Raw genomic sequence first — 25,977 nt, forward strand, 5'->3', positions numbered from 1 at the left:
TTGGCTTTATAAATACAGGGGTAGAGTATAAAAGCAAGGAAGTTATGGTGAATCTTTATAAACCACTGATTAGATCTCAGCCAGATCTAATCCATTAAATCCGTTGTGTCTAACTTTGGGCACCATGCTTTAGGAAAATCATCGAGGCTTTGGAGAGGGGGCAGAGAAGATTTACCAGAATGGTAACAGGAATAAGAGACTTCACTTATATGGAGGGACTAGAGAAGCTGGGATTATTCTCCTGAGAGCAAAGAATGTTAAGGGTTTAATTTAGTAGAATTGTTCACAATTATAAAGGACTTTGATGGAGTAGGTAGGGAGAAGCTGTTTATGCAGTAATTTATGAATATGGAATGCACAGCCTGAAAGGGTGATGGAAGCAGATTCCGTTATAAACTGCCAAAAAAAAAAGGCATATCAGGTAAATACTTAAATAGGAAAAATTTGCACAGCTATGGAGGGAAAAGAGCAGGGGTGTGGAACTAATTGGGATGCTCTTTCAAAAAGCTGACACTGGCACAATGGGCCAAATTACCTCCTCCTGTGCTGTATGATTCTATGTAATATCAACAGGCTGTACAACAATGAAGAAAGACCCTTGGATAATCCATCAGCGTTAATGAAATGAAAGGCAACAAAAGCACTAACGGTGGCTTAGACAAATAAGTAACAACATGCAAGAGAGATAAACACCTAAAAGAGGAAAAATACTAAATAATGTGGGGAAAAGGGACATGAGCAGATAGTTCAGGTAGGGGACCTAGCACAGACACAACAAGCTATTTGGCCTGCTTTTGCAGCAAATTCTTGTAATTCTTTAACACATTTCCCTGCCACTTTGAATGCAGGCATGCATCCATATCATGACAATGAAATCATTTTGAACTGTAGTCACTGTTGTAATGTAGGAAACACAGCAGTCAGTGACTTATGTATACAGCCAGGTCCCCGAAACATCAATATGGTAATGACCGGACACCCTGCTCTTAGTGACGTTGGCTAAGGGACTAACATTGGCTAAGACTCTGGGGAGAACTTTCTTCCTCTCCTTTGATAGGGATCTTTTACATCCACCCAAGGGGTTCTCAGCTTAGTGTCTCAGCTGTAAGATGGCGGCTCCAATTGTGCAGCACTTCCTCAGTACTGCACTGGAAGTGTTAGTCTAGATTGTGTTCCCTGGAGCAGGGCTTGAATCTACAGATGAAAGTGCTACCAATAGAGCCCATCACCTATATTCCAATTTCTCCAATCCATAACAGATGAAGCAGCCTGTTACATACCTGTATAGAAATATTGCAGGATTGCCCTGAAAGCCATTGGGTTAATCTGTCAAACAGGGGGAAAAAGGTAAACAACATGAAACAGATTTGTACTCTGAAGCCATAACAGAATTATTCTGTCAATCATATATTATACTGATACCATACATGGTCCTGAAATAGTTTTTTCTGAAACATTATAAAGTTGAATGTGTTTCCTTCATGGCTGCACTCGAGGTCAAACAGCTTAACAACACTCAAAATTAAGGCTGGTATATAAAATGCAGCCAGCAGAGGGCAGCCAACACCTTTGATTATACCCCAGTACAGGCCGGCATCTTGAGATGAGCAAGTGGGAGAGAGGAACAGATATACCTGTAACTTATTTCAATATGAGTTTTTGCTGGTTAATGAATACAATGATAAAAAAAAAGTCAGACATCAGGGAAAAGGGACACACTGAGGAATCAGAATTCAACTGCAAGCAATTATTAATTGGAGAAGCTGCAATTAGAGCAGACAAGCAGACAAGACTGAGGTGTTCAGATACATAAGTGAGAACAAGCTGAGAAACTATTTTTTTTTTAAAAAAAGCACTTGGGATCCTAGGTTCTATGGACAGGAATGCAGAGGCATCAGGCTAAACCTATGCACATCAATGGTTGGGCTGCAGTTAGAATACTGGCCCTGATTTTGCTGTGAGCGGTAAAGGAACAACTTTCGCCATTCACTGTGTGAGTGACTCAGTTTTACCAGGTTTGTCAGCAGAGAGTTCAGTAATCTGGCATCAGTTTGAATGCAGCCCCCTATGAGCATGGAAGGTTCTCAACCAGATTAGAGAACTCGCACTAACACACAAGAGTCAGCAAAGCAGGAAATAAAACATAGAAAATATAAATTACAATTAAATCGCTTCTTAAAAATTCATTTACAGGATGCAGACTTCACTGGCTAGGCCAGCATTTATTGCCCATTCCTAAGTGCCCTCGAGAAGGTCTTGGTGAGCTATGTTCTTGAACTGCTGCAGTCCATGTGGTGTGGGTACACCCACAGTGCTGTTAGGGAGGGAGCTCTAGGATTTTGACCCAGCGAGAGCGAAGGAACGGCGATATGTTTCCAAGTTAGGATGGTGAGTAGCTTGGAGGGGAACTTCCAGTTGGTGGCGTTCCCATGTGTCTGCTGTTCATGCCCTTCTAGATGATAGTGGTCTTGGGTTTGGAAGGTGCTGCCTAAGGAGCCTTGGTGAGATTCTGTAATGCATCTTGTAGATGGTACACACTGCTGCCATAGTATGGTGGTGGTGGAGGGAGTGAATGTTTGTGGAAGGGGTGCTAGTCAAGCGGGGCTGCTTTGTCCTGGATGGTGTCAAGTTTCTTGAGTTTTGTGGGAGCTGCACTCATCCAGGCAAGTGGAGAAAATTTCATCACACTCCTGACTTGTGCCTTGTAGATGATGGACAGTGTTTGGGGAGCCAGCAGATGAGTTACAGAAAGCTAAACAAAGATTGGGACAAACACATGGGGTTAAGGGAAATACATAAAAGAACAAAAGGAAAAATGATAAGAAAGCATCATAAATTTTCTTTTGAGGGAATGAAGCTCTGTGCTTGTCAAATTCATTTTTCAGGGCCAGAAAGGTTATACAGCCAGAATTATTGCTTATTACACCATCAGAAACTCAGTTAGTCCTGATTGAACAAGCTCAAACTTTTTCAGCTGATTTAAGAGTGAGAAAAGTGGATATTAGTTTAAGTTCATGACATGACAGTGAAGACATGCAACAGCACAGCCTGTATCAGCCAGGGTCTCACTGACAGCAACTTCCGAATTTCCATGTTTAACTACGTGTGCGGAGGCCAGAAGTTGGTGTTAGTTTTATCCAATAATAAAGGGTGAGGGGTGACAGTTCCGCTATTATTAGTGAAGTAAAATCTGAACCAGTGGGTCCAGTTTTGGGCTCTTTGCCCTCGGAAGAATGTCAGGATCTTGGAAAGAGTGTAAGGAGGGATTCATTAGAATGGTATTAGGGCTGAAAGGTTTCAGTTATGAGGAGCGAGTAGAGAAGTCTCTCAACAAGTAGGCAAAGATGATGGAGATATTCAAAATTCTAAAATACTTTGATAAAGGCAAGATCAAAGGAATCTATTTCTAGTTGGTAGCTAGAAAACGCACTGTAGAAATTCATGGCATTTTCTCCTGCTGTGACTTCAGCGGAAATCTTGGAGGTCTGGCAGAAATGGCCAATTATCCAAGGAATCCACCCAACTTACTGCAAATCAGAGCAGCCCTGTGGAATTTCCAAGCACATAGCTTTAAGGTCGACACAAAAGGAATGAAGGTAGAAGTTCAGAGAATTTATCTTAGGCAGAGGACATGGAACGAACAACTACTAGCAATAGCAGTGGGAGCAGAATACACAAAAATCTTTCAAAAGGGAAGCCAATTAATATTTTGTAAAATAAATAAAATTGTTGCAGAATGGCGCCACAGATTTTTAAAAACTCTATCATGGATGTGAGCGCCGCTGGCAAAGCTAGCATTTAATGCCCATCTCCAAACATCCTTGAGAAGGTGGTGGTGAGCTTCTTGAAGCGCTGCAGTCCATCTGGTTCTTTCAGAGAGCCAGTACAAGGTACGTATTGGTTAAATGGTCTCCTTTGGTGCTGCAAAAAAATGCTACGGTGCTAACATGCATCTTACCAGCGGGTGCTTGAGAGCTATCGCTTTTTTCCCCTTCCACTTTGTCTGAAACATTTCTGCGAAGTAAGTTGAACGTGCGTTTAACACACAGCGGTGAGCTCGGAACGTCTGCCCGTGAACCAGGAAGGCAACGTCACTATAATACCCCTGTTCCAGTAATCTGCTCACGGAAACGGAAAAAAAAAAATGAGCTACAACACCTGCCAGAAACCACATCCATTTGTTTCCCTTGTGCTCACCAGGTTGAGGGATGTCAGTGTCGGGAAACAAAAATATTTTGAGGAACCTCAGTGTCACTCCCAGGTTAGTGAAGCTCAGATGGATCAGAAAAAACACGCTGCGCCAATCGTGTGCATCGTCCCCCCCCCAAGCATACCTTTACTGCCATCCTTGCACCTGTCAGAGTGGCAATGCCTAGCACCTAAAAGCCCTGGCAAAGGCACAATGGGCTAAATGGTCCCCTACTGTTCCGTAGGATTCTATGGATGATAAGAGGCAACAGGGAAATCAGTTCATGAATAACACTGAAAATGAACTAGCCATTAAATAGATTGCTGCTTTCAATTGTGATTGCGCATTGATAGAAAACAATTCGATGTAACTTGATAGCTACTTCAAGGACCAAATAAAGAATTTAGGAAGAATTTATTTACAGAACAGCGGTGAAATGGACATCTTGCTGACACATGGAGGCAACGAAGCAGATAGCATTGCTATATTTAAGGAGAGGCTTGAACCATATGAAGGAGAAAGGAATAAAGTGATATGGAGGCAGAGTGGGAATGGGTATTCAGAATAGACTGAGGGATGTGTGGGGTGTAAATATGCCTGAGACTAGTAAGACTGAATGGCCTGTTTCTGTGCTGTAGATTCTATGCCATGCCAATTACTGCCAAATTAAGAGCAGTTAACTGCCCCAGGGCCAAGAAAGGGTTAGAAACATCCCAAACTCATTGTCCATAGAATACTGCTAGACAGCAAGGAGGAGGATGAAGAACAATGTGCATAATTCTGGTGCCTCTTATATCTTCAGCATACCCCCAAACACTTCATACCAGGTATGTAATTTAGTCAACATATGAATCTGGGCTGAATTTGAACAGGGGTCCCGGAGCGAAAAGTTAATGATTAACCCATTTCATCACCCATTCTACACTCAGGTATAACACATGGCACTGCTCATGTATAACACAGACTGACTGGACAACACAGCACATGTGGCACAAGCAAACAGAACATGGCGAGGCTGGGAACTAGTGACCAAGGCAACTGACCAGACTATTTGTTAGGCATGATTCTCTGGACCGGACTGGTTTTTGCTAATATTATAATCAGTTAGGGTAGAGCAATTAGCAATGCCAATGGAATGCTATGTTTCTAATATAGTAAACAAGATTTTTGTTATTGTAATTGTTCACACATCATCATGATGCATCATAATCTTCTTTCTGAGGCTAATTTATGAAAGTTGGGTTCATGTTATACCATAGCTACCTACCTGTTTATATTGCTGTAGAACTGGATTCTGTGGGCCAGAGGGGAGCTCTGGATGTGCATGCATACACCACAGGGAGTGTGGGGAGCACAACCAGTTCAAGGGACAACCAGCATCCAGCTAATTTCAAATGAGTTGGAGAGCGGGACACGGCTACACGCACAAATATACTCTGCTTCAGCTTATCAAGCAGCCACAAGGTCCAAAAGATTCCAAGAGCATTTTTCAAACCTGGCCCGACACAACACTGGAAAGGATTTCAAAACAGTTGTACTCAGCCGAGGAAACTGCTTTGTAACTATGCAAAGCCGGGTGAACTTAATAGCTTCAAGAGTTGGGAAAGGTTTGCTGTCCAATAATGCATTTAATATTCTGCACAGCATAATTAAGGGATGTAATATCAATGTTTACAAAACTTTTTTTTTAGAATTATGCACTCAAGTATCTGGGTGTGGGGCCTAAACACACAACCTTCTGACTCAAAAGTGATAGCGCTATCACCGACACTTGTGATTTCATACCCGCCCTAGTCTGATGTGTTCTGACTCTGATGCATATAGCAGGTAAACATCAACACGGACTGGTTAGGCAGGCTTCCCAATGTCGACTCATTCCTGAGTTGAGGGGCTTATCTTATGAAGAAATGTTTAACTGGTCGGGCCTATATTCATTTTGGAGTTTAGAAGAATCAGAAGTGATCTTATTGAAACGTATAAGGTCCTCAGGGGGTTTGATAGGTAGATACCAGGAGGATTTTTCCACTTGTGGGACAGACTAGAACCAGGGGATATCGTTTAAGAATAAGAGGCCTCCCATTTAAGACGGGAATGAGGAAAATTTTTCTCTGCCAAAGGGTCCTTAGTATGTGGCATTCTCTTCCCTAGAAAGCAGTGGAGGCTGGGTAATTGAATTTATTCAAGGCTGAGTTGGATAGATCTTTGATAATCAAGGAGTCAAGAGTTATCTTGTGGCAGATGGCAAACTGGGGTTGAGACCACAACCCAGATCAATGATCTTACTGAATGGCAGAAAAGGCTTGAAGGGCTGAATGGCCTACTTCTAAGTCCTGCAATCCATGTCCCAACCCTGGCTGGTCATATTCCAAGAGATGTTGGCATAAGTGGCATCACGGAAAGACTGACTTTAGGAAAGAGGGTCCATTTTCAATGGGGACCTGCTTTTCTAAAGAATGGAACCATTGGACAGAGAAAGACAAGCAACTTAACTTCCCATGCAGTTTGCTTGAGATTCATTGAAAGATTTCTCAGTGAAATTGAGGGTACTTTAAAGTAAGAATTTTGAAAAAAAGATTAAAAGAATTAAATAGATAATTGTGGACACCAGATTTTGTCTTATGTAGTTTAATTGCCTGGTAATTCAGTGCCACTTACTAAGCTGGAGCCAGAGGGTTCCAGGCACAGACTCCTGCCTGCCCTCCTCACTGGGGTCATCAGCTGCAGCTCGATGGTGGGTCAACAGCTCCCAGCCATGGAAGCAGAGCGGGGCTCACCCTTGGACACTGCAAATGTCCTGGCCAGAAGACAGGAAGGGAAATATTATATATCTCTGACGTCAACCTGGCTACTTTATAAAATTATTTTTATTTTAAAAATAGACAAGGCTTTACCCTGACTAGCCAAGACACATACCAGAGGAATTTCTAACCTTCAGAAACCAGCAGGGACCTCGCTATCTTTAAAGAGGTGCTAATGCTCTCTGTGACAGCCAATCAAATTTCAAAGAAATGCACTAACCCGGTGAATCAGTTTCCAGTAAATCCTTCATGTTATTCCATTATTGTCACTGTCACCATTCCTACTGTACACAAAGCAGCTGTGGCATATTCCTATATAACAACTTTGGTTACGTATAACATAGAAAGACATCACAAAGGAACTTCACAAAGGAGTGATCAGATAAAAAAGAATGCTGAGCCAAAAGAGGAGCTATTAGGATGGATGCCAAAAAAAACTTAAAACGAAAACAGAATTACCTGGAAAAACTCAGCAGGTCTGGCAGCATCGGCGGAGAAGAGTTGACGTTTCGAATCCCCATGACCCTTCAACAGAACTGACTGAATATTAGAAGAGGGGTGAAATATAAGCTGGTTTAAGGTGGGGTGGGGGGGGGGGGGGGGGTGGTGGGGGGGGTTAAGAAGCCAAAAAAACTTGTTCCAGACACGGGTATTAAAAGAGGGTGATACAGGAGTGTTATGGTCACATCATATGCCTTTATTAGGAAGTTGGAAACTTTACTTATAAAAGGAAGCCTGAAGTTTGGACAATCACCATCACAAAATGGACTTGAGAGTAAGGTGACCTCTTTTCTGCAGAAATGGGAATAGCTTAATGTCTGGACATGTCTCTGGAAAGTCACTAAAATGTAAACGGCACACCCAAATATATTCTGCTTCAGTTTATCAAGCAGCCACAAGGTGAAAAGATTCCAAGAGCATTTTTCAAACCTGGCCTGACACAACACTGGAAACGTATTTCAAATCAGTTGTACTCAACCGAGGAAACTGCTTTGTAAAATGTTCCCAGGCTGTCTGATGGCCACTCTCTCCATTTCAATTGAAGAAACTAAAATAACAATGGTTGCTAAACTTGCTGGCCCCATGAAGACAGGATTTCAAATAAAGGCATTCAGGTTGGAATACTGATTTATATCTTTCATTCTCAATTTGTGGACAATGAAATACATTGATAACATCATTACATGACTGAAACTGGATGGAGATAGCTAATATCTTAATAATCAATAAGGACAGCCCAAAGACTAGAGGGAAGCCATCTCTTGTCCAGCACAAGTGAGGACTCTGCCTCAAAAGTCACCTCAGGCAAAGAATTGGGGATTATTCATTTTAGCTGCAAGATTATAGTTCTTCTCTGCAAGCACTGAACCAACTTTGACTGGAAAGCCAGAAAGCCTAGTTGTTTGGGCTGGACCAGTGTAAACTCATCACCAGAAAACTCCAACCTTATTTTTCTTCAATGCATCAAGAGAGACCCCTTCAAGCCTGAAATGTTTCAACCATCTTGAGGACTGATTAGAAGTGACTTTTTTTTTTACTGTTAAGATAATAAAGTGCATGCTATATCTTTAGAAATCATCTGTGTAAGTGTGAAAGAAAGAGGAGTGTGCACTTGTTGCATTTACATTTTAGGTGTTATAAGTAATAAACTTACAAGAAAGCCTGTTTCATATGTTCTTTAAAGTCATAGCACTCAACAGGTTAAAATACTCCTTCTCAAAAAATATATCTAACTGCTGTCAGCCAAGAGTGAAAAAAGGGGGATATTATCCCACATCTCTCTCCCTATTTGTAATAGGAGAGAGACATGGAAAAGCAGAGAGCTGTAAGGAGCAATCTAGATTGATGAAGGTATGGCTGTCAATGGCAGGGTGAAGGGAAGATGAATGAGTACCCAAGAGATCAGAGCTCAAACAGCAGAGCGTTCTGGGGGCGGAGGTCGGGGAGGGGAAGGCACAGAGTATTATGATGCATAAAGCCCCTTCCAATCCTCCTTCCTCAAGCATGTTTTCACCAACCCCCAAGACCATCCTAATAAGCAGCCGAGTTCGGACTGAACAAGTGCGACAGAAACTCAAGTTTTTGCTGATTTCCTACCTTTGCAGAAAGTCATCGTAATAATCTCTCTGCATAGACTTAGCAGTGATCTGCTTGTAGTCCTTCAGCAACCTCCGAATGGAATCATTCAGGGCACCGTACAAGCACCGCTCCCCATCAAACGTGTTGGCTTCACATTTTGCTCCTGCAACACAATAGGTTTCAGTTTGAGAAGACCAGGCCTCGGGAATATTTGGCTCTGAGTCATTGATCATTGGGGTAAAACAAACAATTTAAACTACTAGAGTCAATGACAATTAATCTACTTTATTAAATTAATGTTGCACAGTGTGGAAGTGATTGCCTTTATGTTAAATGTTGTTTATTGAGTGCTCCTTTGCAATACAGCCTCACTACTGCAGAACCGTATCAAAATACGTGTCAACGTAAAAAACCTTTCTGTTTAACCTTTTTTAACAAATGTACAACAGATGTGGTCTTATTAGTGCCTTGTATAACTGAAGCATAACCTCTACTATTATATTCAATTCACCTCACAATAAACAATAACATTCTATAAGCTTTCCTAATTACTTGCTGTACCTGCATACGAGCCTTTTGTGATTCATGCACTAGGACACCCAGATCCCTCTGAATCTCAGAGCTCTGCAACCTCTCACCATTTAGGTAATATGCTTCTTTTTCATTCTTGCTGCCAAAATGGATAATTTCACATTTTCCCACATTGTACTCCATTTGCCAGATCTTTGCCCGTTCACTTAATCCATGCCCCTATGTAGCCTCCTTATGTCCTCTTCACAACTTACTTCCTTATCTATCTTTGTATCATCAGCAAATTTAGCAACCATACTTTCTGTCCCTTCATCCAAGTCATTTAAATAAAAATTGTGAAAAGCTGAGGCCCCAGCACTGATCTCTGTGCCACATCATTCGCTACATCCTGCCAACCAGAAAAAGAACCAATAATGGCTACTCTGTTTCCTGTTTGTTAGCCAATCTTTTAGCCATGCCAATATGTTACCCCCTACACCATGAGCTTTTATTTTCCGCAATAACCTTTAATGTGGCACATTAAATGCCTTCTTCTAAGTAGAGTTAACTCCCTTTATCCACATCATATGTGGCTCCTTCAAAGAACTCCAATAATTTGGTTAAACAATATTTCCCTCTCTCAAAACCATTCTCACTTTGCCTGACTATATTGAATTTTTCTAAGTACCCTGCCTTAATTTATTTTATATATTTCTTCATGAGACATTGGTGTCGCTGGCTAGGCCAACATTTATTGCCCATCCCTAATTGCCCTCGAGAAGATGGTGATGAGCTGCCTTCTTGAACTGCTGCAGTCCCTGTACAGGTGCACCCATAGTACTGTTACGGAGAAAGTTCCAGGATTTTGGCCCAGTGACAGTGAAAGAACGGCAATATATTTCCAAGTCAGGATGGTATGTAGCTAGGAGGGAAATTTCCAGGTGTTGGTGTTACCATGTATCTGCTGCCCTTGTCCTTCTAGAGGTTAACAGACATGGGTTTAGAAGGTGCTGTCTAAGGGCCCCTGGTGAGTTTCTATAGTGCATCTTGTAGATGCTGCGTACTGCTGCCAGTGTGTGTCACTGGAGAAAAGAGTGAATATTTCTGGATTGGGTGGCAATCAAGCAGGCTGCTTTGTTCTGTATGGTGCCAAATTTCTTGAGTGTTTTTGGAGTTACACTCATCCAGGCAAGTGGCAGGTATTCCATCACACTCCTCACTTGTACCTTGTAGATAGTGGACAGGCTTTGGGGAGCTAAGGGGTGAGTTACTCGCAGCAGGATTTCTATCCTCTGACCTGCTCTTGTAGCCATACTATATTTATATGGCTAGTTGAGTTCAGTTTCGGGTCAGAGATAACCCCCAGGATGTTGATTGTGGGGGATTCAGCGATGGTAATGCCAGTGAATGTCAAATGTGCAATGGTTTGATTTTCTCTTATTGGAGATGGTTACTGCCTGGCACTTGTGTGCCACTAATGTTACCTGCCACTTGTCAGCCTAAGCCAGGATATTGTCCAGGTCTTGCTGCATTTGGACATGGGCTGCTTCAGTATCTGAGAAGAGGCGAAGGGGCTGAACATTGCTGATGATTGCACATCCCCACTTCTGACCTTATGATGGAAGGAAGGTCAGTGATGTAGCAGCTGAAGGTGACTGGGCCGAGGACACTACCCTGAGGAACTCCTGCAATGATGGCCTGGGACTGAGGTGATTGACGTCCAACCACCTCAGCCATCTTCCTTTGTGCTAGGTATGACTCCAATCAGCAGAGACTTTTCCCCCCTGATTCCCACTGACTCCAGTTTAGGTAGGGCTTCTTGATGCCACACTCAGTCAAATGCTGCCTTGATGTCAAGGGCAGTCACTCTCACCTGGCCTCTGGAGTTCAGCTCTTTCGGCCATATTTGAACCAAAGCAGTAGTGCGGTCAGGAGCCAAGTGATCCTGGCAGAATCCAAACCAAGCGTTAGTGAGCAGGTTAATTCTAAGCAAGTGCCACTTGATAGCACTGTTGATGATCACTTCTGTCACTTTACTGGTGAGAGTAAACTGATGGCACGGTAATGTCCAGGTTGGATTTGTCTTGCTTCGTCTGGACGGGACATACCTGGGCAGTTTTCCGCATTGCTGGGTAGATGCCATTGTTGTTTAACATCTTTCAACATTTTTCCTATGACAGATGTTAAGCTAACATGCCTGTAGTTTCCTGCTTTCTGTCTTATTTTCAAACAGAAGAATAAAATACATTTGGCTATTTCCCAATCTAATGGCACCTTACACGAAACCAGAGAATTTTCGAAAATTAAAACCAATGCATCAACTATCTCACTAGCAACTTCTTTTAAGACCCTAGGATGAATACCATCAGGATCTGGGGATTTGTCAGCCTACACAGCTCCAACAATTTGCTAAGAACCATTTCTCTGGTGACTGTAATTTTCCTGAGTTCCTCCCTCCCTTCCAATTCCTGATTCATAGCTATTTATGGGATATTACTTGTATACTCTATGGTGAAGATCGGTGCAAAATACCTGTTCAATTCACCTCTTTATTTTCCATTGATAAGACTCACTTTCTGTCGGACCAACGCTCACTCTGTTAACTCTTATTTAAGTACCTATAGAAATTCTTTACATTTCTAGCTGGCTTTCTCTCACACTCTAATTTTTCCCTCATTAATCTTTTTGTCAATGTTTGCTGTTCTTTATATTCTTTCCAATCTTCTGACCTGCCTCCCATCTTTGCACAAGTATATGCTTTTTCTTTAAGTCTGATACTGTTTTTAACATTTTTAATTAACCACGGATGGTGGGTCATTCCCTTGGAATTTTTCTTTCTAGTTGGATTATATTTATTCTTATATTTGGAAATATCCCTTTAAATGTCTGCCACCGCATTTCTATTGACCTATCCCTTAACCTCATGCGCCAATTCACTTTGCTCTGCTTTCATTCCCACATAATTTCCCTTAAGTTTAAAATACTAGTCTTGGGCCCACTCTCCTCTCCCTCAAACTGAACGTAAAATTCAATCATATTGTGATCACTGCTACCCAAGGATACCTTCACTATGAGGTTATCAGTGGCTCAGTGAACTTTTGTCTGAGTCAGCAGGTTTTAGTTTCAAGTCCCACTCCAGGGAACTAAGCACACAATCCAGGCCAACACTCCAATGCCAGTATAAGGGAGGGCTGCACAGTCAGGTATGCCATCTTTCTGATGAAAAGTTAACTGATGGTTCATTTGCTCTCTCAGGTGGATGTAAAAGATCCCACGGCATTGCTTTGAAAAGCCAGGGGCGTTCTCTCCAATGTCCTAGCCAATAATAATCCCTCAACCAACACCCAAAAGAAATCTCTTGGTCATTGTCATATTCCTGTTAGAGGGATTTTGCTATGTTTACATTAGGTGCTGCTTTTTCTCCTTTGCAGCAATGATTACGTTTCACAAGTACTTCATTGACAATAATGCACTGTGGAACATCCTATTTTTGTGAAAGATGCCACGGAAATGCAAGTCTTTCCTTTCTATGAGCAAGGCAAAATGATTGCAGATTCTATTACACACTAGGATTATAAACTCGTTAATTTGTAAATAAAAATTATACTTTTAACATTTAATGTGAATTTTGCAATCAACAGGTGGCAGGAAATTAGTGTTGGGGAGTGGAAAATTTTCTATTTCTGGAATATAGTATCATTGGCAAGCACTCTGTGATCAAGTGCAGGACGTCATAACAAAATACCAAGTATTTATATAATGAGGAAAAGGATCATCTCTAAGTACGAGGAAAATCGAGGTAGGGTAGGATGCGATGCAGAATAATAGTTCGCCTTACTCACCACTGACAACTGTCCCTCAATCCCAGCTTCAGAACAGCAATATCCTCCTGCATCAGTGTGAAATGCTAGTGTGACATGCCATCTGCTGGTCTCTTTCAACAGCATTGCCAATTTAGCACCACAATTAGCAAAAGTTCTGCACTGTGGGCCACAAAGACTCAGATGAAGTAGATGGAAACTCCCAAACATGACTTATCATAGGATCTTCAAAGCCAGCAGATGGGGGCTTTCATCCCATTCAGTCAGCTGGGTTTGAACCCTAATCTAATAGGGTAATGTCCACATCCAAACCCCCAGTAAAGTGCTTTTAACCAGATCCTGTTGCTGTTAAAGAGCCTTCATGAATGCTCAGATTTAAACAACTTTGCTCACATTATTGTGGCCTAATATTATAATAGTGGCCCAATTTTGAAAAGGGTTGGGTGGGGTGGTGGTAGTGGTTGGCGGGGGGGTGGGGGGGGTGCAGTAGAAAGGTACAGAATACTGTCAAACCATCATAAAAATCAAGCTGAATAGTTTTAGAAGCATCCATACCATTGGCAAGCAGATAGCGAACAAGGTCCTCATGCCCACATAGACAAGCATAATACCTGTTAACAAAGTGAGAAGTCAGTGATATGCTGTAAATATTCTGATAGAACATATTCCTTGAAGGGCAATAATGTGGTCATTCAAAAAGTTGCTTTCTTTTTTAATTAATTACAACATTTTTGCCGGATTTGAGTAAAACAATTAAATTCTTCGAACAGTTGAGAGAAATTGAGTTAAAATTTTTAAGTGCCAATTTGTGCAATCTATTTGTGACTTTAACATTCTTGTAATCCTGCACAAAAGGGACACGGTTTAATTCACAAAGCTGTTGAAAGGAGCCTGCCTTCATAAGATAGGTGCTTCAGATTATAACTAACTATTGCTAATGCATGTCGGGTTTTGGCTGCTCTGCATCATGTTTACATTCATCCCCTTTCCATACATGGCTTGATGCCACACTGTTGACACACTTGGAGTTAGTGTCAAACTGAAATGGTATGAGACAAATTGCTCCAGGGGCTCTCACCCAGCTTCTCTCTGGAATCAGCTTGGTCCCTCGACTTCAAATCTGCACTCCAAGTTTAGTGCTGGTGAGATGTCAAAACCACCTCACGTGTAGACTGTACAATTGCAGTGAGAATGCATCTTAAAAAGTCTTGCACCAACACAATAGCAAACTGCTCATCCACTTACTGTGTACAACAGCTTTATTTGTTAAATCTTAAACAGTAACAATAAAGGTAGCTTGCACTGTCTGAGGCAGCCTGATAAATCTTAGCAGCTTAAATCTTTCCTTCTTTCTTCAGTGTAACGTGTTAACACACTGCCCCATCATGTCCCTTGCAATATGCATCCGCCTAGTATCAATGAAATAATGAAGCCATCTAGCATTTGCCACAGACAGCCATCATCTTCTTTGACTTCCCCTATTTTACTTAGGATCTCCACAATACTGGTTGATTACCCTTCTCCTTCTTTCAATCATCTATTCTCCTTCCAACCCGCTGTGTTAAGATGACTCTTGTAACTGCAGCCTTCCATCTGATCTTAGGCCTTCCTTTTCTCCTTCTTCCTGGCAGTCCTATCTACATCGCTCACCTCATTTCCTCTTTCTCCATAACAGACCACCATACTATTTCAATATCTTCTCAGCTACTTTCTTCAATACTTCCACAATCTTCAGAGCTGCTGATGTGCTAGATCATCTTGTCATTTCTCGTCACTCCACACATCCATCTCATTAGTATCCAGTCGTTCCTTCATGTTGCCCAAGTTTTTGCACTATAAACAAGACTGGTCTCTCTTGGAGATTCTTCCTTTCAGTTTCAGCAGTTCTTTTCTATCACATTACATTCCACTGCACTTCTTCCAATTGCTCCAGCCAGAGCTAATCCGTTGCTTAATTTTCTTTCTATATTTCCATCTTGTGCCATCATTGACTCCAGGTACTTGAAGCTACTCACTTTCCCCAAGTCTTCACCAATAATCTTTTTTACCTTCGGTCTGGCCCTCTTCCCTAGGCTCAAACTGACAGTCCATATATTCAGCATTTTGTCTATTGACCTTCCTACACACGTTCCAGTGCTTTTCTCCAGATACTCAGTCATGTTCTCATCATTCCCACCATGTAGCTCAACGTCATCTGCAAACATCATTGACTATGGCACTTCCCATCTCACTTGCTCAGTTAGAACATCCATGACAATCAGGAAGAGGAAGGGAGGAAGTGCCGATCCTTGGTGCTATCTAACGCTGACTTCAAAGCTCTCACTCTCCCCCACACTGTTTCTTACTCTGGTCTGACACTCCTTGTATATGTCCTGTGGTAGTCATATGTACTTCTCAGGGGCTCTACAAATTCTAACTCAGCTCCAGACTTCCTCCCCAAGTGCCCAGTCATAAGCCTTCATTAGATTAATGAACACAGTCTTAACGTTGCACTGGTCTTCCCAATATTTCTCCATCGCTCATCTTGCAGTGATGCTGGAGATGATGGCAGCAGCCAAGGGCAGCTTGGGCTTGGCTGGCAGGTGCATCCGGTTCGAAGTCTCCATTGATGGACCAGCACCGTGCCTAGACTCAGACAAGGGAGAACAAGAAGCAATGTCTCACTCAGCAAGCTCAACCTAACTAAGCTGCTGTAATGCCCAGCTTGGGGCCAGGACTGTTGGTGGGGGAGAGAAGCAGCAGCAGTGGCAGCTAGAGGAACAGACATAAGCTGAGATGAAGAAAGGGTGGGGCCTCCAGCTGAATGAACTCTACTGACTGGCTCCCCAATTCTTTAAAGATACCGATGCCTTGTCTGTGGAAACACTGCCAAGCGGACTATTGATTTTGACCGTCTGTGCAGAATGCAGCAGGAAGACTGCCGCATTCAGGAAAGAGGTGTTTGAAAGGCTTTCTGCATCAAATGGAGGGCAGTGATTCAAGTGATAGACTATCTCAAGGAAATGACCTGCCTGGTGATGCTGTTGGCTGCGATGCTGCTGGTGAATTTTTGCTTGAACTTTTTTGTTGTTCTTATTTTTTAGTCGCATTTTCATAATTAAAATCGATTTAAAAACTTGCCCCAATTCAGCATTTGGCTGTAACTTGATTTGGCTTCAATAAAAAAAAATGGGATTGGTGGTGCCTCTTTCAGGCGTGAATCCAAATTGACCTCCTTTGATTTCCACTATTTCCCTCAGTCCCTAATCCATGACTCTCTCTCAATCTTGAAGTTATGTCGTAGGAGTTTACTTTCTTGGTTTTTTTGTGCAATCTTGAATGTCCCCCTTTCCTTTAAAATATTGAGATCAAAACGCTTCATCTTCATGCCATTGGAACTTCCTCTCTTATCATAACAAACTTGAGTAGCTATTCAGGGCCTGGGTCCCATATTCACCTGGGCACATCCATTCTTTCAGTGGTATCTCATCCGGTCCTACTGCTTTACAGAAATAAAGTATTAGAGAAGAATTGAGGTTTTTTTTCACCCAGACGTTAACTGGAGTCTGAAATTTACAGGAAGAAAAGCACAGAAACCCTCACCTCATTTAAAAAATATTTGGATATGCACTTCAAGTGCTACAACTTAGAGGAGCACAGGCCAAGAACTGGAAAGCAGGATTAGGCTGGACAGCAATTTTCTGCTTGGCACAGGCATGATGGGCCAAATGGCCTCCTTACATGCTGTAAATTTTCTGTGTTCCATGTTTCTAGCTTGGATTCCAATATCCTGAAGATCGTGGAATCAATTTTGTTTTTCATTCATTTACGGGATATGGACATCGCTGGCTAGGTCAGCATTTATTGCCCATCCCTAATTGTTCTCAAGAAGGTGGTGGTGAGCTGCCTTCTTGAACCTCTGCAATCCCTGTGGTGTAGGTACACCCAAAGTGCTGTTAGGGAGCGAGTTCCAGGATTTTGACCCAGCGACAAAGAACGAATGGCGTTAAGTTTCCAGGTCAGGATGGTGAGTGGCTTGGAGGAGAGCTTCCAGGTGGCGGTGTATCTGCTGCCTTTGTCCTTCTAGATGGTAGTGGTCGTGGATTTGGAAGGTGGGTTTAAAAATTGGAACTGGATGCTTCAGTTTAAAGATTTCCCTAACAAATTGATTGATTGCTCAGCATTCTAATTAATAGCTAGTTATTTTATAAAGTTTAAAAAAGCAACCACTCAAATAAAAATTTTGACACTGTGGCCTAATACTAAGTGCATTCTGGCATTATCATTTTATTGACAGACTCTATCCCAAAATGGCAGTCTGGCAAGAGATGGTAAAAGATTAGGGCAAAACACTGGTTGAGGCTAGGTGAGGCAGGTGCAGGAACAATGAACTCCTCCCATTGTTAAGTGCCATTGAATGGATTTCAGAGCTAACCATCCTGGACTGAGTCACACATGGTTACAATATCGAAGGGCAGCATTTGTCCATGGAACTGTACCATCAGAAGAAAAAGTCTGGAAAAATAAATTGTAATTACATCATGTAGCTTCATATTAAAAATTTAAAAAAACTTGCTGCTTAGTTGCACACTGCACCGCATGTGACATCACGGCAGAGAGAGGCAAGAGCTTTAATACCCTCCCTTGGATATCTCAGCTACACAACAGCAGGAAAATTCTCACGGGATTTAGCATGGAATGTGTTACTAGAAGGTCTGCGGGCACTGGAGAAAACAAATATGGATTTTTACATAAATACATGCGGAATTCAATCCGTGTTGGCGATATATATGAGAAATCGAGATCAAGTATAACCTTCTACAGCAAGAACTTGCAATTATGCAATGCCTTCAGGTAGAAAAACATAAGGCAGCTGAAGAGACATAATCAGAAATAAGGGACGACAAACTGCTGGAGTGTTAAGGAGGGATGCCCAAAAGCTTGATCAAAAAGATCAGGTTTAAAGGAGAGTCTTAAAAGTGAGGGAGGTGAAATATTTCTCATGAATGCAAGTGGTTTAATTGAACTAACATATGCAGATATAATTCTGAATCCCCATTTTGAAGTTATACATCCCATCATTATTGATATAAAATAATATTCAATGTTATTCATAGCTAGATTGAACAAGGTACAGCAACAGCAGTTTGGGAAACAGAGGAGCATGGGACTTTGAAGAGTGTTGCGGACAATAGACACTACTGTGCCTCCAACGCTGGAAAGATGTAATTACTGTATGACAAGTTTGCATAGACAGGTTCCATTATAAATATGTACATAGGAATTTATAATGGAAAAATTGGCAAAAGCATGATGAATAGAACAGCAAGCAAGCTTTTGTAGTTGGGAAGCGTGCACATATAAAGGATTTGTAATACATTATAGATAAATTGTACTTACAATGGGGTACTATCCCATTTATCTTTTACATTTAATTCCACATCCCTCTGTTCAACCAGATAGCTGAAAAAGATAAAATATAACTCTATTAAAACCTTATCTAAAATTGCATTAGTTCTTTTTATGTCACAAGCCCACCATACCGAATCCTGCACAAAGATTAAAAGTACATAAGTAGCGAACACCTGAAATAAAAGCAGAAAACTTAGGTTCATCTGAAACCTAAAAAGAAAGTTACACTTTGGTTGCACTTTACTATCAGAACTAAGATTGTGAGACATTGCTGCTTTTATTTATTTTTAATTCATCATGGGATGTGGGTAGCGTTATGGCAAAAAAATAGCAAGGTGTCTCCATCTCTCTCCATCCTTCCTTCCTCAAAGGATGGAGAACTCAACATTAGAAGTAATGGTATTTGTGACAATGGTTCAAAATATCCTGAATAGATCAACCTTCAACAGCAACATCTGCATAATTTTAAAATTATGTCTCAAAGTGTGAGCAGTTATTTGTGTCAACTACAACTCAGTGGGTAGCACTCATGCCTCCAAGTCAGAAGGTTGTGGATTCATGTACCACTTGGAGACCAATGCTCATAATCTGACACTCCAGCACAGTACCAAAGGAGTGTTAAACAAAAACAGAATTACCTGGAAAAACTCAGCAGGTCTGGCAGCATCGGCGGAGAAGAAAAGAGTTGACGTTTCGAGTCCTCATGACCCTTCGACAGAACTTGAGTTCGAGTCCAGGAAAGAGTTGAAATATAAGCTGGTTTAAGGTGTGTGTGTGGGGGGCGGAGAGATAGAGAGACAGAGAGGTGGAGGGGGGGGGGGTGGTGTGTGGTTGTAGGGACAAACAAGCAGTGATAGAAGCAGATCATCAAAAGATGTCAACGACAATAGTACAAAAGAACACATAGGTGTTAAAGTTAAAGTTGGTGATATTATCTAAACGAATGTGCTAATTAAGAATGGATGGTAGGGCACTCAAGGTATAGCTCTAGTGGGGTTTTTTTTTTATAATGGAAATAGGTGGGAAAAGGAAAATCTTTATAATTTATTGGGAAAAAAAAGGAAGGGGGAAACAGAAAGGGGGTGGGGATGGGGGAGGGAGCTCACGACCTAAAGTTGTTGAATTCAATATTCAGTCCGGAAGGCTGTAAAGTCCCTAGTCGGAAGATGAGGTGTTGTTCCTCCAGTTTGCGTTGGGCTTCACTGGAACAATGCAGCAAGCCAAGGACAGACATGTGGGCAAGAGAGCAGGGTGGAGTGTTAAAATGGCAAGCGACAGGGAGGTTTGGGTCATTCTTGCGGACAGACCGCAGGTGTTCTGCAAAGCGGTCGCCCAGTTTACGTTTGGTCTCTCCAATGTAGATGAGACCACATTGGGAGCAACGAATGCAGTGGACTAAGTTGGGGGAAATGCAAGTGAAATGCTGCTTCACTTGAAAGGAGTGTTTGGGTCCTTGGACGGTGAGGAGAGAGGAAGTGAAGGGGCAGGTGTTGCATCTTTTGCGTGGGCATGGGGTTGTGCCATAGGAGGGGGTTGAGGAGTAGGGGGTGATGGAGGAGTGGACCAGGGTGTCCCGGAGGGAGCGATCCCTACGGAATGCCGATAAGGGGGGTGAAGGGAAGATGTGTTTGGTGGTGGCATCATGCTGGAGTTGGCGGAAATGGCGGAGGATGATCCTTTGAATGTGGAGGCTGGTGGGGTGATAAGTGAGGACAAGGGGGACCCTATCATGTTTCTGGGAGGGAGGAGAAGGCGTGAGGGCGGATGCGCGGGAGATGGGCCGGACACGGTTGAGGGCCCTGTCAACGACCGTGGGTGGAAAACCTCGGTTAAGGAAGAAGGAGGACGTCAGAGGAACTGTTTTTGAATGTAGCATCATCGGAACAGATGCGACGGAGGCGAAGGAACTGAGAGAATGGGATGGAGTCCTTACAGGAAGCGGGGTGTGAGGAGCTGTAGTCGAGATAGCTGTGGGAGTCGGTGGGTTTGTAATGGATATTGGTGGACAGTCTATCACCAGAAATTGAGACAGAGAGGTCAAGGAAGGGAAGGGAAGTGTCAGAGATGGACCACGTGAAAATGATGGAGGGGTGGAGATTGGAAGCAAAATTAATAAATTTTTCCAAGTCCTGACGAGAGCATGAAGCGGCACCGAAGTAATCATCGATGTACCGGAGAAAGAGTTGTGGAAGGGGGCCGGAGTAGGACTGCAACAAGGAATGTTCCACATACCCCATAAAGAGACAGGCATAGCTGGGGCCCATGCGGGTACCCATAGCCACACCTTTTATTTGGAGGAAGTGAGAGGAGTTGAAGGAGAAATTGTTCAGCGTGAGAACAAGTTCAGCCAGACGGAGGAGAGTAGTGGTGGATGGGGATTGTTCGGGCCTCTGTTCGAGGAAGAAGCTAAGGGCCCTCAGACCATCCCGGTGGGGGATGGAGGTGTAGAGGGATTGGACGTCCATGGTGAAGAGGAAGCGGTAGGGGCCAGGGAACTGGAAATTGTTGATGTGACGTAAGGTGTCAGAGGAATCACGGATGTAGGTGGGAAGGGACTGGACAAGGGGAGAGAGAAGGGAGTCAAGATAACGAGAAATGAGTTCTGTGGGGCAGGAGCAAGCTGAGACGATCGGTCTACCGGGGCAGTTCTGTTTGTGGATTTTGGGTAGGAGATAGAAGCGGGCCGTCCGAGGTTGGGCGACTATCAGGTTGGAAGCTGTGGGAGGGAGATCCCCAGAGGAGATGAGGTCAGTGACAGTCCTGGAAACAGTGGCTTGATGTTCAGTGGTGGGGTCATGGTCCAAGGAAAGGTAGGAGGAAGTGTCTGCGAGTTGACGCTCAGCCTCCGCGAGGTAGAGGTCAGTGCGCCAGACAACAACAGCACCACCCTTGTCAGCGGGTTTGATGACAATGTCAGGGTTGGACCTGAGAGAATGGAGTGCAGTAAGTTCAGAGAGAGACAGGTTAGAATGGGTGAGAGGAGCAGAGAAATTGAGACGACTAATGTCGCGCCGACAGTTCTCAATGAAAAGATCGAGAGAAGGTAAGAATCCAGAGGGAGGGGTCCAGGTGGAGGGAGAATATTGGAGATGGGTAAAAGGATCCGTTGAACTGGGAGAGGACTCCTGCCCAAAGAAGTGAGCCCGGAGACGAAGACGGCGGAAGAAGAGTTCAGTATCATGCCGAGCCCGAAATTCATTGAGGTGAGGGCGTAAGGGTATGAAACTAAGTCCTTTGCTGAGCACTGAACGTTCAGCATCGGAGAGGGGAAGGTCAGGGGGTATAGTGAATACACAGCTGGGGCTGGGATTGGAAGATGGGGTGGGGACGGAGGGACAGGCAGGGGTGGAGGGTCCTAGATGGATGTTGGTGTCGATGAGTTGTTGGAGCTTGCGTTCCTTAGCACTTGAGAGAAAGAGAAAAAGAAAAAGTTTCTTGTTGAGGCGTCGGATGAGCCGAAGGATAAAATGAAACTGGGGGCACGCGCGGCTTTGAAAAAGGGTACGGAGGTGCTGCTGGAGGGAGAGGTCGAGTGTGTTCATAAGGCGGCGCATGGCACTGAGAGTGGATTTCAGAATGTGATGGGAACAGCAGTCCGAGAAACGTTTTATGTCCCGGAGATACCTGTAATCCTGGGTGGGTTCGAAACATGGGTGGAACTTCCGACTTACCCCACGTGGATTTCAACTGAAATTCCACTGCTTGTTTGTCCCTACAACAACAAACCCCCACCCCCACCCCTCCCCCCTCCACCTCTCTGTCTCTCTATCTCTCCGCCCCCCACACACACACCTTAAACCAGCTTATATTTCAACTCTTTCTTGGACTCGAACTCAAGTTCTGTCGAAGGGTCATGAGGACTCGAAACGTCAACTCTTTTCTTCTCCGCCGATGCTGCCAGACCTGCTGAGTTTTTCCAGGTAATTCTGTTTTTGTTTTGGATTTCCAGCATCCGCAGTTTTTTTGTTTTTACCAAGGGAGTGTTACATTGTCAGGAGTGCCGTCAATGTAAAAGATCCAATGGCACTATTTCTAAGACGAACCGGAGGGGCGGGGGGGGGTCCCCCACTGTCTTGGCTAATATTTAACCATCAAAACAGAGTATCTGGTTATTTATTCCTTTGCTGTTTGTTGGAGCTTGCTTACGCAAATACTATATTACATCAGTAGCTACTCTTCAAAGGACATTCCATTAACTGTAAAGCACTTTAGGAATGTGATATGAACACATTAAGCATTTTCCTGGGAATGTCACCAACTGTAATTCCAGGTCATACTATTTTGAATAAAATACTATTGATATTCTTCAAAAAATATATTTAATGCTTTGTCATACACATATAGTGTAATGCTGCAATTTCCTCAGAACTTATAATTGAAAACGTTGTCTTAAATTCCACAGTATGACTCCTCTTAGCTTACAGTAAATTATGATTACAGAAAGCAGGGTTGGAATACAATTGAGCTCATGCTTACTACAATACAACACTTCCCAGCTGTAAAGCTAATGTCAGCTGCAGAGAGCAGCTGTCGTATCCTGAGGTGACATAAGGCGCTATACAAATTCTTCCTTTCCAGCAAAGCCAAGGTTTTAAAAGCCTCTAGTTTGTAACAAGAAAAGAATACAGATTGAGATAAGCTCAGGTTACCACAGCCTGAAGCTTTCAGGCTACCAGCATGTTGGACAATCAGCAAGTTAAGATATGAGAGTGCTCCACTGAGCCACAGCTGACAGTGGTTTTACAGCTGAGAAGTGCTGTACTATAGTAAACATGAGTTCAATTGTATCCAACCCTGCTTTCTGTAATCATACTTTGCTGTAAGCCAAAAGGTGCTATATTATGGACCTTCTGACTCAGAGGTGATATTACAAGTCCCGAGGAATTGCAGTAATACACAATACGCTTATTACAAAACATTAAATACATTTGAAAGAATATCAACTGTTTTACTCAAAATACTATGACCTGGAATTACTATGGGTGATATTCCTAAGAAAACACTATGCATTCATATCACATTTCTCTGTCCACTTTTTAAACAGAGCATTCACCTTTACATTTGAATGGGTTATCTTTTCCACTAAAATATCAGGCAGAGGAACTCTGTAGTAAAGCTTTAGATGACCATCCATCAATATTATCATCAGTAATCTCTAGGCTTATGGATTTTGGATTGGAAGCTCAGCCGCAGAATTACTACCAGGTTATTTTGAAATCATCTGCCATTTTTTATAAATTATCCTGTTGCTGCTTCTCACTTTTCAGGGTTTTAATAGAGTAAATAAGGAAAAACTGTTTCCACTCGCAGGAGGATCAATAACCAGTGGACGCAGATTTAAGAAGCTGGGGTGGGAGGAGATGAACAGACATTTGTTAAAAAAATGCACTGCCTGAAACAGTGGTAAAGCAGATTAAATAAGAATTTCACAAGGGAATTGGATAAATACTTAAAATGGAAATATTAGCAGGTCTATGACAACCATAATCAAGCAGCATGCTTGATATGTGACATGAAACATCTGACACCTTCCCTTATTGTTTGAGTCCTTACGCAGTAGCTAGTAACACTCAGCCACAAAACACAGAGCATGTGGCCACTCAGGGTATTTACAAAGTTGGTGCCAAAACGGTATGAGGCAAAAAACTGTGCTTAACCCAATGTTGTAAACGTCTGATATTCTACTTGGTCAACAGTACTTCTGCAACCTAGAATATTAAAATAGATTAGCTGCTCATTCATATGAACCTTTTTGATTTATATAAATAATGGACTATCTACCTCCCCTTTAAAAGGCTAGATTGCTGCCCCTTCCCTCTAAATGCCTGATTTTTTTCTCTTTCTTCATGTAAGATCCTCTTAAACTGATCGTTTCCAATTGGTCCACCTTTACCAATGGCAGACCTGTAGCTCTTCAGCAGCTCTTTTAACTCGCACAATACGAACATGAGGAGGCCATTTAGCTCCTCAAGCCTGTTTCACCATTCAATTAGGTAATATATCAGCAATGATCTAATTCCATGTACATTTGCCCTACATCCCTTAATACATTTGGTTAACAGAAATCTGTCAATCTCAGATTTAAAATAAACAATTGATTTAACATCAATTGTCTTTTTTTTTTAAATATTCATCCATGGGATGTGGGCTTCACTGGCTGGGCCAGCATTTATTGCCCATCACTTGTTGCCCTCGAGAAGGTGGTGGTGAGCTGCCTTCTTGAACTGCTGCAGTTCATGTGGTGTGGGCACACCCACAGTGCTGTTAGGAAGGGAATTCCAGGATTTTGACCCAGCAACAGCGAAGGAACAGCGATATATTTTAAAGTCAGGATAGTGAGTGACCTGGAGAGGAACTTCCAAGTGGTGGTGTTCCCATCTATGTGCTGCCCTTGTCCTTCTAGATGGTAGTGGTGGTGGGTTTGGAAGGTGCTGTTGAAGGAGCCTTGGTGAATTCCTGCAATGCATTTTGTAGATGGTACACACTGCTGCTACGGTGCACAAGTGGTGGAGGGAGTGAATGTTTGTGGATGGGGTGCCAATCAAGCGGGCTGCTTTGTCCTGGAAGGTGTCAAGCTTCTTGAGTGTTGTGGGAGCTGCACTCATCCAGGCAAGTGGAGAACATTCCATCACACTCCTGACTTGTGCCTTGTAAATGGTGGACATTTGGGGAGTCAGGAGGTGGTTACTCATTGCAAGATTCCTAGCCTCTGACCTGCTTTTGTAGCCACAGTATTTATATGGCTAGTCCAGTTCAGTTTCTGGTCAATGGTAACCCCCAGGATATTGATAGTGAGGGATTCAGTGATGGTAATGCCACTGAACATCAGGGGGCAATGGTTACATATGGGAGAGAATGCCAAACGTCTACCACCCTTTGTATGGAGAAGTGTTTCCTAACTTCACTCAGAAAGCCTGGTCCTAACTTTTAGACTAGGCCCTCTAGTCCAAAACTCCCTAACCATCAGAAATATTTTCTCTCCATCTACCCTATCTATTTCCCCATATATCTTGAAACCTTTGATTAAAAACCATGCCAACTTCTAAATTCCAGGAATAGAGGCTTAGTCTGCATTATCTCTTTGCATAATTTAAACCCTTGGAATTCAGGTATAATTCCAGTTATTCTATGCTGCTGTCCGTCTTCTTTTGGCTTTTCCCATTTTATTTGGGTCGCCACATTGCTGGTT

At 42.7% G+C, this 25,977-nt stretch overlaps 1 protein-coding gene across 4 annotated transcripts in view; it reads right to left on the reverse strand.

Annotated features, from left to right (window-relative positions):
- Nucleotides 1-25,977, reverse strand: part of abtb1 (ankyrin repeat and BTB (POZ) domain containing 1) — a 60,815-nt gene that overhangs the window by 19,606 nt on the left and 15,232 nt on the right. For 2 of the 4 annotated variants that reach the window (XM_041191076.1, XM_041191077.1), the window contains 5 exons: nucleotides 18,777-18,839; nucleotides 13,953-14,008; nucleotides 9,085-9,229; nucleotides 3,959-4,118; nucleotides 1,281-1,326 (listed from right to left, as the gene is read on the reverse strand). In XM_041191076.1, the coding sequence (XP_041047010.1) occupies nucleotides 1,281-1,326; nucleotides 3,959-4,118; nucleotides 9,085-9,229; nucleotides 13,953-14,008; nucleotides 18,777-18,839 (470 nt within the window). The remainder of the gene's footprint in view (nucleotides 1-1,280; nucleotides 1,327-3,958; nucleotides 4,119-9,084; nucleotides 9,230-13,952; nucleotides 14,009-18,776; nucleotides 18,840-25,977) is intronic. The other 2 variants (XM_041191080.1, XM_041191078.1) reach the window with 1 other exon arrangement.

Source organism: Carcharodon carcharias, chromosome 7, assembly GCF_017639515.1.
Source record: "Carcharodon carcharias isolate sCarCar2 chromosome 7, sCarCar2.pri, whole genome shotgun sequence".
Classification (NCBI taxonomy): Eukaryota; Metazoa; Chordata; class Chondrichthyes; order Lamniformes; family Lamnidae; genus Carcharodon; species Carcharodon carcharias.